Genomic DNA, 12,811 nt, shown 5'->3' with positions numbered 1-12,811 from the left:
CATGTACTGCTTTTTGGGAGTCTTGGAGGGAGCATTCCAGAACTCCAGTGAGGGCACCACCAACCTCCAACATCCACTGTGTTGGCTCAGCTCCCCAGCCAGCTCCGCCCCTCCAAGCACCAGAGCATGGGCAAGGGCCTGGGCTAAGAGACCGCATAGCCCTGGAATATTTGAGATATGCATATGATGACTTGGAGAGGCTCCTGTGACAGAGTACACAAATACTGAGTCACGCACCCGAGCCCTGCACTTCAACAGCCCCGGAATGCGATGCCAGGTTCCTGGGGAAGGCCCCGACTCCCCAGCTCTCATTCTGGGCCCTGCCCTTTGGAGTGCAGTTCAGGTGGCTACATGAAATATGCGCAAACACATTCTTGGCCTCAAAACCTTACAAGGCAAATACACAAAACGCTAAAGCAGCGAGGCACACAGCCGGTCCCATGGACGTGTTAACGCCCAGCGTCTTTGGGAGACACAAGTGTTTGGTGGAGGCGCATAGGGTCACTGCCAGCTCCTTCCTGCAGATCTCACCGCCAGCCACAAAACACAAAAACAAAACACCCAAACAAATCCAGAAGAGCAGCTGCCTCTCCTGAAATCTTTCCCAACAGGTGAGTGCCTCAAAGGTGTCCCCCACTGCTGACTGGAACTGCTAGGTTAACATGTGGAAGAAAGTTGTCCTCCTAAAAGAGCCTGAAACACAGTTTTGTTCCCCTAATGACTGAAAAAAGAAACAACTTTAAACTTCACAACACAGTTTATTTTCTCCTCGTCTGCGAGGCGGGATGGATGACGCTTTTCCGTTCCTTCCACAGAGGTCTGCCTGGCCTTTTCCTGAAGTGTGTTTTCCCCAGTGAGTCACTCGCCTTGGCAGGAACACACAAGCACTGTTCTCCCCCGCAGCGGGGACCCTGGCCGGGCCCAGCCAACGGGCCCTTCCCAACACTTGTGGGGGAAGCATCTGGACCCTGGGATTTGCTTTAAAACGCTCCGGGAAAAGCGGGGCTGGGGGTGACTGTGAAGCTGGCAACAGGCTGAGGACTGTGAGGGGCGCATGACACACGCTGTGTTCTTCTATTTTTGTGCACACTTAGAAATTTTCAAAATGGGGCAAGGCATGGTGGCTCACGCCTGTAATCCCAGCACTTTGGAAGGCCAAGGTGGGCGGATCACTTGAGGCCAGGAATTTGAAACCAGCCTGGGCAACATGGTGAAACCCCGTCACTACTAAAAATACAAAAATTAGCCAGGTGTGGTGGCACATGCCTGTAGTCCCAGCTACTCGGGAGGCTGAGACAGGAGAATCGCTTGAACCCGGGAGGCAGAGGTTGCCGTGAGCTGAGATCACGCCATCGCACTCCAGCCTGGGCAACAGAGCGAGACTCTGTCTCAAAAAAAAAAAAAAAAAAAAGAAAGAAAGAAAGATATTGTTCAAAATGGAAAGTTAAATGTAAACCTACCCTGTACAAACCACCAGTAACACAGGAAAAGATGCCCAACATCATTCGTCACCAGGGAAATGCACATCAAACCACAGTGAGATACCAGCTCCTCCTCACTGGGTCGGGGGGAGGGCTGCAATTCGAATGGCAGACAACAACCAGCGCTGGCGCGGACGTTAGGAGAAGCTAGAACCCTCGTACTGCTGGTGGGAGTGTAAAACGTCACGGCCGCTTTGCGAAAACAGCTTAGCAGTTCCTCAAAGGGTTAAACAAAGAGCTGCCTTATGACCCAGCAATTCCACTCCTAGGGACACACCCGAGAGAAACGAAAGCACACATCCACACAAAAACTTGCACACAAGTGTTCAGAGCAGCCAAAAGGTGGAAACAACCCACACGGTCATCACTGAACAGTGTGATGAAGATTTTATCACAACGACCTCATTGTGAGTGGATGGACAAAACTCGGTCTATTTATACAATGAAACCCTAGTTAGCAACAAAAATAAAGTGCTGAGAGATGCTACCACGTGGAGGAGTCTCAAAACCATGACGCGAAGTAGAAGGAGCCAGATGGAAGGATAGCGCATGGAGCGAGTCTGTTCCCACGAGAGGTCCAGAACCGGCAAACCCAGAGAAAAAGCGCATGGGTGTGGCTGTCAGGCCCTGGGGGCTGACTGCTAATGTGTGATGAAAATTTCCCTTCTAAAATTGGACGGCGGCTGATTGCACAACTCTATAAATATCCTAAAACCCACTGATTCATACATTTTAATTGGGTAAACTTTGAGGTATGTAAATTGTATCTCAATAAAGCTATTTTTAAAAACCAAACCCAGTCCACCTCCTGGCATCATCGCAATATTTAGCACAAATCCATCAGCTCACCAACTAAAAACATGCTGTGTCAGATCCACAGAGGGGTCACAACAGCACCACCTATGAGCACCTGCTGCAGGCCCAGTGCTGGCTACTGCCTCACTTGGCCCTCACCGGGACAATGAGGTGAGCACACTCACTGTCCTGTCTCCACTAGGAGACTAAGGGGTCCCGGCTTCATCACAGGACAATGACACAGTCAGTGAACAGCCACTTCTCACGGTACCCGTGACCTCTCTGCGGCACACAGACCCCGCCTTCACCGCGGAGCACTTTCAGACGCATCTTCCCATGTGTCCCCGTAATGGACTCACAGGAATTTAGCATTCCAAATCAAAGGTTCGCTACCTAACCTTGCTGACTTCTTCGAAGTGGTCGAGATGGCAGCCCATCAGGAAGGACGTGGGGGCCATGACGAAATCCAGCATCTGGTCCGACAGGATGGGCACGAAGGGGTGCTGCCACTGCAGCGGATACAGGTAGGCCATGAAGCACTCGGTGACCAGCGTCAGCAGAGCCCAGTCCGAGGAGAAGAAGACGATCCGCTGTTCCGTCAGGATGCATGTCAGGATCTGAGGGGAGAACCCGCCGCACTGAGTACACGCTTTAAAAAAAAAAATAAAGTACAGACAGGGTCTCGCTGTGTTGCCCAGCCCAGGCTGGAGTGCAGTGGTGTGATCATAGCTCACTGCAGCCTCGAACTCCTGGGCTTAAGCAATCCTCCCACCTTGGCCTCCCAAGCAGATGGGACCACAGCAACGTGCCTCCACATCCAGCTCATTTTAAAATTTTTTTGTAGAGACAAGGTCTCCCTGTGTTGCTCAGGCTGGTCTCAAACTCCTGGCCTCAAGTAATCCTTCCACTTCGCCTCCCAAAGTACTGGGATTACAGGCATGAGCCACTGCACCCGGCCCATGTACACACTTCTGATTCAGTACAATAAAGAGAAAATGCTCATAAACACACCACCCAACCAAACCAGACTGACTGCGGGCTCTTCCCTGGTCCCTCAGCTCCATCTGCCAAACAAAAGCCACCTGAGACTCTGCAAAGGGTGCCATTTGCAAATATCATGCACTGTAGGGAACACTGGCTTTAAAAAATAATAATAAACATTTCGAGTATACCAGTCGGTGCATTGTGGAATAAACTCGCATCTTCATCATCTCTGATCGTTGCTCTGACGCCCCACTAAGGCAGGGAGCACAAGACGCGCTCGCCAGGGTGGGGCTGCGTACCTGTAGCACCTTCTCAGGCCGGAAGCACAGCAAGGGCAGGTGAAGGTCCAGGTCCAGGATGGGGCTTTCGGGGTCTGCTCGGGCAGGTAACACAATCTGAAGCGACTTCATGTTAAATACCTACGACAACCAGTTCCCATCATTAGTTCAGAGAGCTGCTCCGGGCAGAGGCTGACATGCACTACCGTCACTATTTCGGTGCCCAGGGCATCAGAGTTAGAAAACATTTCTGAAGACACAGGCTGCCACGTTAAATTCTGCAGAATAACCAAACGGTCTAAAGATATACAGAACTGCCGATAAAGGCTCAAACATAAATTAAGTACTTAATGTCTTTTTCTAAGTAAGCCAAAATTCCTTAAGCTCTAATTAATCAGCAAACTACTCATTGTCTAGACAGAGATAAACTACAGGACAGATATTTGTCCCAATTAACACAAATTCTAAATCAAGCATGTTCAAATTATTCTTAGGTATTTCATATTCTTTTTAGTTAGTGTATGCTATGAACTCTCTTTTAATAGCTTTGACAATTTAATAGTCAAAGCTCCTTCAAGACATGTGCATTTCAAATTTTAAGAAGGACGTTTTTCTAAATGTATTACTTTGAAGTCACACTTCAGTTCAAATTCTGTATTCACAGAATGGCTACTGAGACACGGCTGGACCTGGCAGAGGAAATCCAGAGGAGAAGGTTCAGTTCCTTCACTGAGGGAGGGCTTCTGAGCCTGCCAGGAAATGGGCTGCAAACGGCGAGTTCCTGCCACCTGGGTGCTGGCACGTGGGAGGCCCTCAGGAAATGCTGGGTGCCTGGCTTGGCACCCAAAGCTCCAGGAAACGAGCGTAATGGACGGATCTAAGTGTAAGCAAAGCACAGGGAGACAGAAAGGAGAGACATGATCAGAGCAGACAGCTGAGACTCCATCAAGGGAACGCCTGGGAGGGTAAGAAATCAAGCGAAGCAGGGAGCCGGGGGGAGAAAACAGGTCACAAACAAGGTCTCCCGTGGCCCTGCTTTCTCCCCGTCACCCAAGTCTGTATTCTAAGCATGCCTGCACACGAGAAACTGAAAACAAGAAAAGGTGGTACTTTCTTGGTGGTGGGGACACCAGCGTTGCTTCCTAACAAGACGCAGGTCCTTGAATAACATCGTTTTGTTATAATGTTGATGAGAAAAAGGAATCGCGTCCCAGCGGGGGACACCTTCACATTCTCCTCATGCCCGTGCCCGGCTAGGTTTTCTCCAGGTCCTCCTGAAGCCCAACTAGCACATATGGACAGGTCCCCGTGTGAGCAAGTGTGGGAGAGCATGGGATTGGCCCTGCCATGGGACAGCATCTGGCCAGGGCTGGTTCCCACCTTGGCCCTAAGCTGCCGGGATGGCCTCCGTCCACCCTCAACCCTGAACTGCAATAAGCAGGTAAATGATGTTCCTCCTTACTTTAATTAATTGTTCTTAAATGTGTGTACAGCTCCCATTTACTTCAGTGTTTAATATCAGAAGTGCTTTGGGTCTTTATTTAGAAGTTTGGTGATTTTTTATGACCAGTAGTATGCCATAGGAACTTAACTCTTGTCTGCATCAATTAGTTTATGGTGAAATTGATTTTGTGACCCAGGGCTTAATGTTGCAGTTTCTGAGAACCTGCCAGCCACACTGAGGACCTACTGTGCTTGGGTCTCTTTGCTTTCTTGTTACCAATTTGTCTACAGAAGCAAGCCATGTTAAAAATAAGGCAAATTCGGCCGGGTGTGGTGGCTCATGCCTATAATCCCAGCACTTTGGGAGGCTGAGGCGGGCGGACCACCTGAGGTCGGGAGTTCAAGACCAGCCTGATCAACATAGAGAAACCTTGTCTCTACTTAAAATACAAAATTAGCCAGGCACGGTGGTACATGCCTGTAATCCCAGCTACTCGGGAGGCTGAGGCAGGAAAATCGCTTAAACCCAGGAGGTAGAGGTTGCGGTGAGCCGAGATTGCGCCATTGCACTCCAGCCTGGGCAACAAGAGCGAAACTCCTCTCAAAAAAAAAAAAAAAAAAAAGGCAGATTCATTTATGTGAATAAAGTTCTTTTATGTAAAAGAAATCAAAGTTAAATTATCCAAGTTGTGGCACAGTATTAATAATTGTCAACTTTACATGAAACATTTTCAATATTTCAAAAAACAAATGTGCCAACCAGCTATCCAATTAAAGATTAAAAAAATATATATACAAATGCTAATCACTCCACCAGCCTTTGGTTGGCTCGGGTGCATGCTAGAGACTTTCCAGCATATAATATTCATACTCTCTGAAGTCGGCTGTTATTTCACCCACTCCATAGATGAAGAGACTGAGGAGAGAGATATTTAAGGTAAACAGTTTCCAAATCTCAGCTTGACTTGAGCCCCAGGAAAGCACAGGTGTCACATACAAAGCAACATAGAAAATGACTCAGGTACGGTACAAGAGAAGAATATGTGTGTGTGTGTGTGTGTGTGTGTGTGTGTGTGTGTGTGTGTGTGTGTGAGATTTTGCACACCCAATTAAGCCAAAGATTTGCAAAGCAAGTAAAATCAGTCCCGCTGGAGGGCAAGAAAAGGCAGGTGAGCGCAGAGTGGGGCTGTTTCTAGTCTTTGACATGCTCCGGCTGTTGGTCCATGCACCATCAGAGGAAGGGGGCTGAACGGGAACCAGGGAATCAAGGCACAGGGCACGGCTCTGTCCTCTACGCCCTGTGCCATGGGGCCCCCTCCCTCCTCCCTCCTCCCTCCTCCCTCCTTTCCACCAGCATAGATCAGAGATAACCTGGACCAGAAGTAATGAGGAACGCACACACACGCATTCAAAACACAAGACCCATCTCACTACTGCTCTTGAAAACAGCCTCTAAGCTTGCAGTGGGTTCTAGAAAATATGGCTGGGTTGGCTCCTGCATCAGATGAGAACCTTGGCCTACACTGACCTCTTGGATTTATTCAAAACAATAAACACTCATGTATGACATTCCCTAAAACAGATCACAAGCATTATACCAACTTAGAGCCAGTAGCTAATTAGACTTGGTATGGGAGAGCTGCACTGAGTCAAGCCCAATACAGACTGAGTCACTCATTCAGACACACGCACGGGATGCAGATCAGCGGGCATTGACTGGCTAACACAGGAATCCGAGGCATCCCTGCACACGCTCGCCCACCACACAGCTCACTGCTGGGCAGCTCTGTGCGGGCCCAGCTGTGAGCTCTGGATGTGCGGTGCTGGGTGTGGCCTCTACCTTCGTGCAGCTCAGAGTCTGATGGGGGAGACGAACATTAAACAAAAACACATGCGCAGAAGCCCTAATTACAAACTGTGCCGTGCCCTGCTGGATGAGAACTGGGTGCTATTGGAGAGACGGGGAGCGGGGGTCACTCAGAGAACACGATCCGAAGACCTGACCGCTGAGAGTGACAGAGATGAGCCACAGCTGGCCACAAGAAAATGGAGGAAACAGTGTTTCTGGAAACAGCGTGTGCAAGGGCCCTGTGGCAGCACCTTCAGGGGATGGACAGGAGTCCAGTGAGGCCAGACATCAGCACGCCATGGGGGGGTGGCATAAAACAGAGCTGGACAGTGAGACAGGGTCCAGGCTGCAGGACTGAGGGAGGTAGATGGTGAGAAACTATTGTGGGGCTTGGGGAAGAGAAGCAAAGCCCAATGTCCACACGTTAATAATCTCTGCAGCCACTGTGCAGAGGACAAATGGAAGGGTCGAGAATGAACCAAAGCAGACAGGCCAGTGGTCCCCAAGTCACGCAGCGGGGAGCAGCTGGTGACCCAGAGTGAAGTGGCAGCAAGGAAATGGGCAAACTGGAAAGGAACGCTGAAGGTAGTCCGGCGAGGCTGAGTGATGGACGGAATGGGTGAGGGAAGAGCAGGCCAGCGGCAACCCTCAGTCACCTTCCTCACGGGTGCGTCGAGATGAAGGAGCCGAGAGTCATCGGGCCAGGAGACCCGGAGCAGCGCTGGGAGTGCTACGCACGCATTCCTTATGTTCAAAGGCCGAGTGCAGCTCATTACTGCTGACCCTGAAACTGCTCTCAAGTCAGAGGTCTGGCTCTGTTCACGGATCTCACAGGCCCTCAGTAAATACTTGCTGCGTTTACAGAACAAGAACATAAACTTTGATGATTTCACTGCACATACCGTTGACAAGAAAATGCCAACTATCCACATAAAACAACGCGGCTGATAAACATGCCCTGCAAAGGCTTCGGGGAGCAGAGCTGACGGAGACGGGTGGCCTGCTGCGTATCTGGACTGGAATGCACCGGCAGGATTTTCCACCCAGAAGACTGCTGGGGTTGGGGTAATGTTAAAAACGCACATTTTAAGTTCACAATCATGTGTCTTCTGATACAAGAAACTTATTTTTTCCATTGTCAGTAAAGAAAAATGTAGAAGATCAAGATTAATACTTATAATCTTTCAGAGGACTAGCACAATGAAACTGAATTGACATTTACTAAACATTTTGAGACGTTTGACGGGTGTCTATTAAAGGAAAAAATAAAAAGCAGCATCCTAAGTACAGTTAAAATTAGTTTGGAACATGCTGAGTCAAACGGGTTTCTTCACATAGCTGAGCAACCTGACATGTTTCTCAACAAACAAAAGGGGAAGGTGGCCAGCCACATCTCCAGCTTCACTTAACCCCAAACCCTGTGTCTTGAAATCGCCAATAACATCTCTCAGAAAAAAAACCAGCCTGGGAAATGTTTGCCTGTTCATTAAGTAACACAGCACTACATCTAAGAGTAACAAAAAATATAAAACCAGTTACTTCTCATTAATCACACTGTACAAGAGAAAACACTAACAAATGAAATACAATATCCAGGGTGGGCGCGGTGGCTCACGCTGTAATCCCAGCACTTTGGGAGGCCGAGGCGGGGAGATCACGAGGTCAGGAGATCGAGACCACCCTGGCTAACAAGGTGAAACCCCGTCTCTACTAAAAATACAAAAAATTAGCCGGCGTGGTGGCACGCGCCTGTAATCCCAGCTACTCTGGAGGCTGAGGCAAGAGAATGTCTTGAACCCAGGAGGCGGAGCTTGCAGTGAGCCGAGATCACGCCACTGCACTCCAGCCTGGGTAACAGAGCAAGACTCCGCCTCAAAAAAAAAAAAATATATATATATATATAAAATATTCAATTTTAAAGACAAATAAACAAATAAATGAAAAATCTGTAATTTGAATAAATTCTTCTACAAAAGGATTCAGGTTTCCATGTATTATCTGCATAGGGAGCTATGGACTGACATGCTAACCACTGAAGTGCCACGACATATCACCAGCTCTGTTTATCACAGGCCACTCTGCAAAACTCAAGTCTAAATATTTAACTTTTCACCTTTAGGAAGAGTATATAAAATGTTCCCATAAGGACCCTGAGAAACATAATTTAAGCACAGTGTTAATGGAAAAACCAAACTCTATCAAATATTTTAAAGGGGTTTATTCTGAGTGACCATGGCCTAGAGAACAGTCTAAAGAGTGGTCCCCAGAGGGCCGGGTTACAGTTTGGTTTTATGCATTTTACAGAGACAGGAGTGACAGGCAAAGACATACATCAGTCCATGGAAGGTTGAGGTTGGTTTGGCCCAAAAAGGTGGGGCATCTCAAAGAGGGAGGAGGGTATAAGTCATAGGTGGGTTTTAGGGATTCTTTACTTGGCAATTGGTTGAGAAAGATGAGCTACTGTCTAAAGATCTGAAGTCAGTGGGAAAGAAGGCCTGAGTCAAGATAAGGGGGTGTGCGGCCGAGGCCCTTGCTACATAAATGAAGCCTCACAGGTGGCAGCCCTCAGAGAGAAGAGATGGTGAATGTCTCTTTCCACACTTTAAAGGTGTCAGGCTCTCAGTTCATCTCTCCTAGATCTGGCAAAGGCCTAGGAAGGCAGGCCTGGCTGCATGAATAGATTCTCTACAGATGCAAATTTCCCCCACAAAAGACAGCTTTGCAGTGCCATTTCAAAATATGTCAAAGAAACATATTTGCAGTAAAATACTTTGATTTTCTTCAGGGTCTGCTATCTGTCATAGATGCTATACCAGAGTCAGGTTGGAAAGTAAGCTATATTATACCTGTTTAAGGAGCTCTTATGGTTTGTAGGGAGTGACTTAACCCTTGCTTTGTGTGACCTTAGGTTTTGTTCATAATTTGGAATCTTATGGCCACAGAGAGTCTGTTCTGTTGGTCTTAGGATCTCCATTTTAACCTAATGCTGGTCAGCTGTGCCTAAACTCCAAAAGGGAGCGGGCATAACAAGGCGTGTCTGACCTTCTTTTCTGTCATGGCCGGGAATTTCATTTTTAAGGTTTTTCTAGGGTCCCGTTGGCCGAGAGGGAACCTGTTCAGTCAGTAGGGAGGCTTAGGATTTTAGTTTTAGTTTACAACCCTATACACAAACACCCCATACACTCACGCAAGAGGGAGAGGGTATAACCAGGCATGTCTGACCTCCCTTCCATTCTGGCCAGTCATTCTGTTTTTTTGGGTTTCTCTGGGGTCCCCTTGGCCAAAAGGGGGTCCAGTCAGTCAGCTGTGGGGAGGCGGGAGGGTTAGGATGTTATTTTAGGTTTACAACAGCTAGAACTTCAGAAATAGTTGTGAGCATTTACATTATCTTCAACATCTTACTTTTACTATTTGCAAAGAAAAAACAACATAATTTCAGATATACTTTACCAAATGGAGCGGTCCAGGTGGCGGGCTGGGTATTAAAGACAGCTTCGCAGCGAAATCTTTTATACGACTGTCCACTTCAAAATCTTTACAGGGCTTCACATGAGCCAATAAACTGAAATTCGAAACACAAAACTCAAACCGCAAAATAAAGATGAGAACCCAGTTGTCATCGTTAGCGTTTCTAATCACACTGGAATCTCCCCAGGGTCTGCAGCAGCAGCTCCAGGACCTTTCACCAAAAGCAGAGTCACCAAGCTGCTGGATGACAGCAGAGTGGCCCCAGGTCTGCGGTAGTGCCTGACAGGTGGCACAAAGGGAGGTATACTTTGGAAGGGGAAGGCCTGGTCATGCTCTGTTTCCTCATCTGGGTGCTAGTTACATGTGTGTGTTCAATTTGTGGGAAATCACTGGAATTTGTGCGTTTGTCTGTATGTGTGTTTTACCTCGGTAAGGAATAAAAGAACAAACACCTGGAAGGAGAGTGCTTGAGAAAGTCTGTTTCCAAAATGGACTCTGACTTTTAAAGTACTGTATACAATTTAAAACTATAAGACGGGTGGGTGCGGTGGCTCACACTGGTATTCCCAGCACCTTGGGAGTCCGAGGTGGGAGAATCACTTGAGGCCAGGAGTTCAAGGCCAGCCTGCGCAAAATAGTGAGACCCCCGTCTCTATAAAAAATTTAAAAATTATCCTGGTGTGGTGGTGTGCACCTGTAGTCCCAGCTACCTGGGAGACAGAGCTGGGAGGATCACTTGAGCCCGGGAGTTTGAGGATGCAGTGAGCTATGATAGCGGCACTGCACCGCAGCCTCAGTGACAGTGAGACCTTGTCTCTCAAAAAAATTTGTAAATGAAAATTAAAATACCCAATGTAAATGACGAGTTAATGGGTGCAGCACACCAACATGGCACATGTATACATATGTAACAAACCTGCACGTTGTGCACATGTACCCTAGAACTTAAAGTATAATAAAAAAAATTTAAAAAAAACTACCCATATTCTGATTCCCAAAACACAACTAAATATATTCTTGCCCATTTTTTGTCCACGTGGAGACATGTTTTGCATATTATCACACTAACAGAACCGATTTTTTTGAAACTACAAATTCGTGTTGTCATACTGCAATTTGAATTTCTGTCATTTGCCTCTTCTGGCTGTATTCTGTTTCTGTATTTCGCCCCTTCTAGTTCCGATCACACAGCAATGGGCAATGAGAAAGAAAGAAGCATGAAAATGAACACATTTTCAAGTTAAATATGTGTTTGCTTTAATGTCTGGCAGGAGGGTATCTGTTGCCAATCACACTATGAAAGGTCAATTGCTGAATAAACACACATAACATCGACCAGGAGGCGGAGAAAACACCTCCTTTCTTCCTGTCTTCCAAGGGCATCTGTCTGGCGACCACCCATTCATTTCAGCAAACAAAAGGTGGAAATAACCATCTACATTTTACAGAAGAGGAAACTAGAGATAGTGAAAACGCTGTTTACCTTCAAGTAATGAAGATCATCAGTTAGTAAATAAAAGGGGACCATGTACAGGCTTAGCATTCTGTCACTTCCTGGGCGCTGGTGACGGACATTCAACAAACATGCATGTGCTCAATTCACCTGCTCATTGGCTACGACCAAGTCACCTCTCTGTTCTCAACGATATTTTATGTCTATGGCAATAAAATGTAGGCTAGACCCAAACTATGTCCAAAAGCCAGTTATATTTTAAGAAGTAAACCACTAAAGTGCTGGGATTTGAATTACGAGTCATTGATTTGAACAGTAAGGTTCCTGCTCACTCTCCACAGGGCTCGTCCCTCTGGTCAAGGCAGAAGGTCTCAAATGACTGTGCTTTGCAAGAAGCAAGAACAGCACCAATTCAGCGATTTGCCGTGGCTCATTCTCCAGCACGATGACACAAAAGGGAACTGTTGTTAACTGCTTTCTCCTCGGCCTTTAATCAAACAAATACAAATTCTCAGACTGTAACTTTATTAGACTAAAAAGAAACAGCTCCGTGCACAAGTGCCCACTGGGACTGACCATGTCTGAACTTGGGCTACAGCCCCCAATGTCACAAAAGCATCCTTTGATAATGAGAGCCCACTGGGTTCTATACGATGTCTTTCTGATTTTTCAAAAGTTCTTTACGTCCTCAGCCTTTCTACTTACCATCAGTAGGGAGACAGTTACAGATTCTACAAAACAAGATGACAGGGTCTTGCTCTGTCACCTAGGCTGGAGTGTGGTGGTGCAATCACAGCTCACTGCAGCCTTGAACTCCTAGGCTTAAGCCATCCTCCTGCCTTAGCCTTCCCAGTAGCTGGGACTACAGGCACACACCACCATGCCCAACTAGTTTTTAAATTGTTTTTTAGAGACAGGGTATTGCTATGTTTCCCAGGCTTGTCTCAAACCCCTGGGCTCAAGCAGTCCTCCCATCTTAGCCTCCCAATATGCTGGGATTACAGGTGTGAGCCACCGCACCCAGCCAAGGTCATCTTTAAAATGTCAATAAAACTCATTG

At 47.3% G+C, this 12,811-nt stretch overlaps 1 protein-coding gene across 12 annotated transcripts in view; it reads right to left on the bottom strand.

Moving 5' to 3' along the window:
* The window catches only part of DENND3 (DENN domain containing 3), a 67,445-nt gene that overhangs the window by 41,474 nt on the left and 13,160 nt on the right, over positions 1-12,811 (bottom strand). For 8 of the 12 annotated variants that reach the window (XM_004047573.5, XM_019032428.4, XM_019032429.4 and 5 more), the window contains 3 exons: positions 10,281-10,392; positions 3,560-3,679; positions 2,675-2,893 (listed from right to left, as the gene is read on the bottom strand). In XM_004047573.5, coding sequence (XP_004047621.2) covers positions 2,675-2,893; positions 3,560-3,679; positions 10,281-10,392 — 451 coding nt within the window. Of the gene's footprint in view, positions 1-2,674; positions 2,894-3,559; positions 3,680-4,164; positions 4,333-10,280; positions 10,393-12,218; positions 12,239-12,811 lie in introns of those variants that run through there. The other 4 variants (XM_019032432.4, XM_063709547.1, XM_063709546.1 and 1 more) reach the window with 4 other exon arrangements.

This window comes from Gorilla gorilla, chromosome 7, assembly GCF_029281585.2.
Source record: "Gorilla gorilla gorilla isolate KB3781 chromosome 7, NHGRI_mGorGor1-v2.1_pri, whole genome shotgun sequence".
Taxonomy (NCBI): Eukaryota; Metazoa; Chordata; class Mammalia; order Primates; family Hominidae; genus Gorilla; species Gorilla gorilla.
This window is presented reverse-complemented; position numbering and strand designations above follow the sequence as displayed.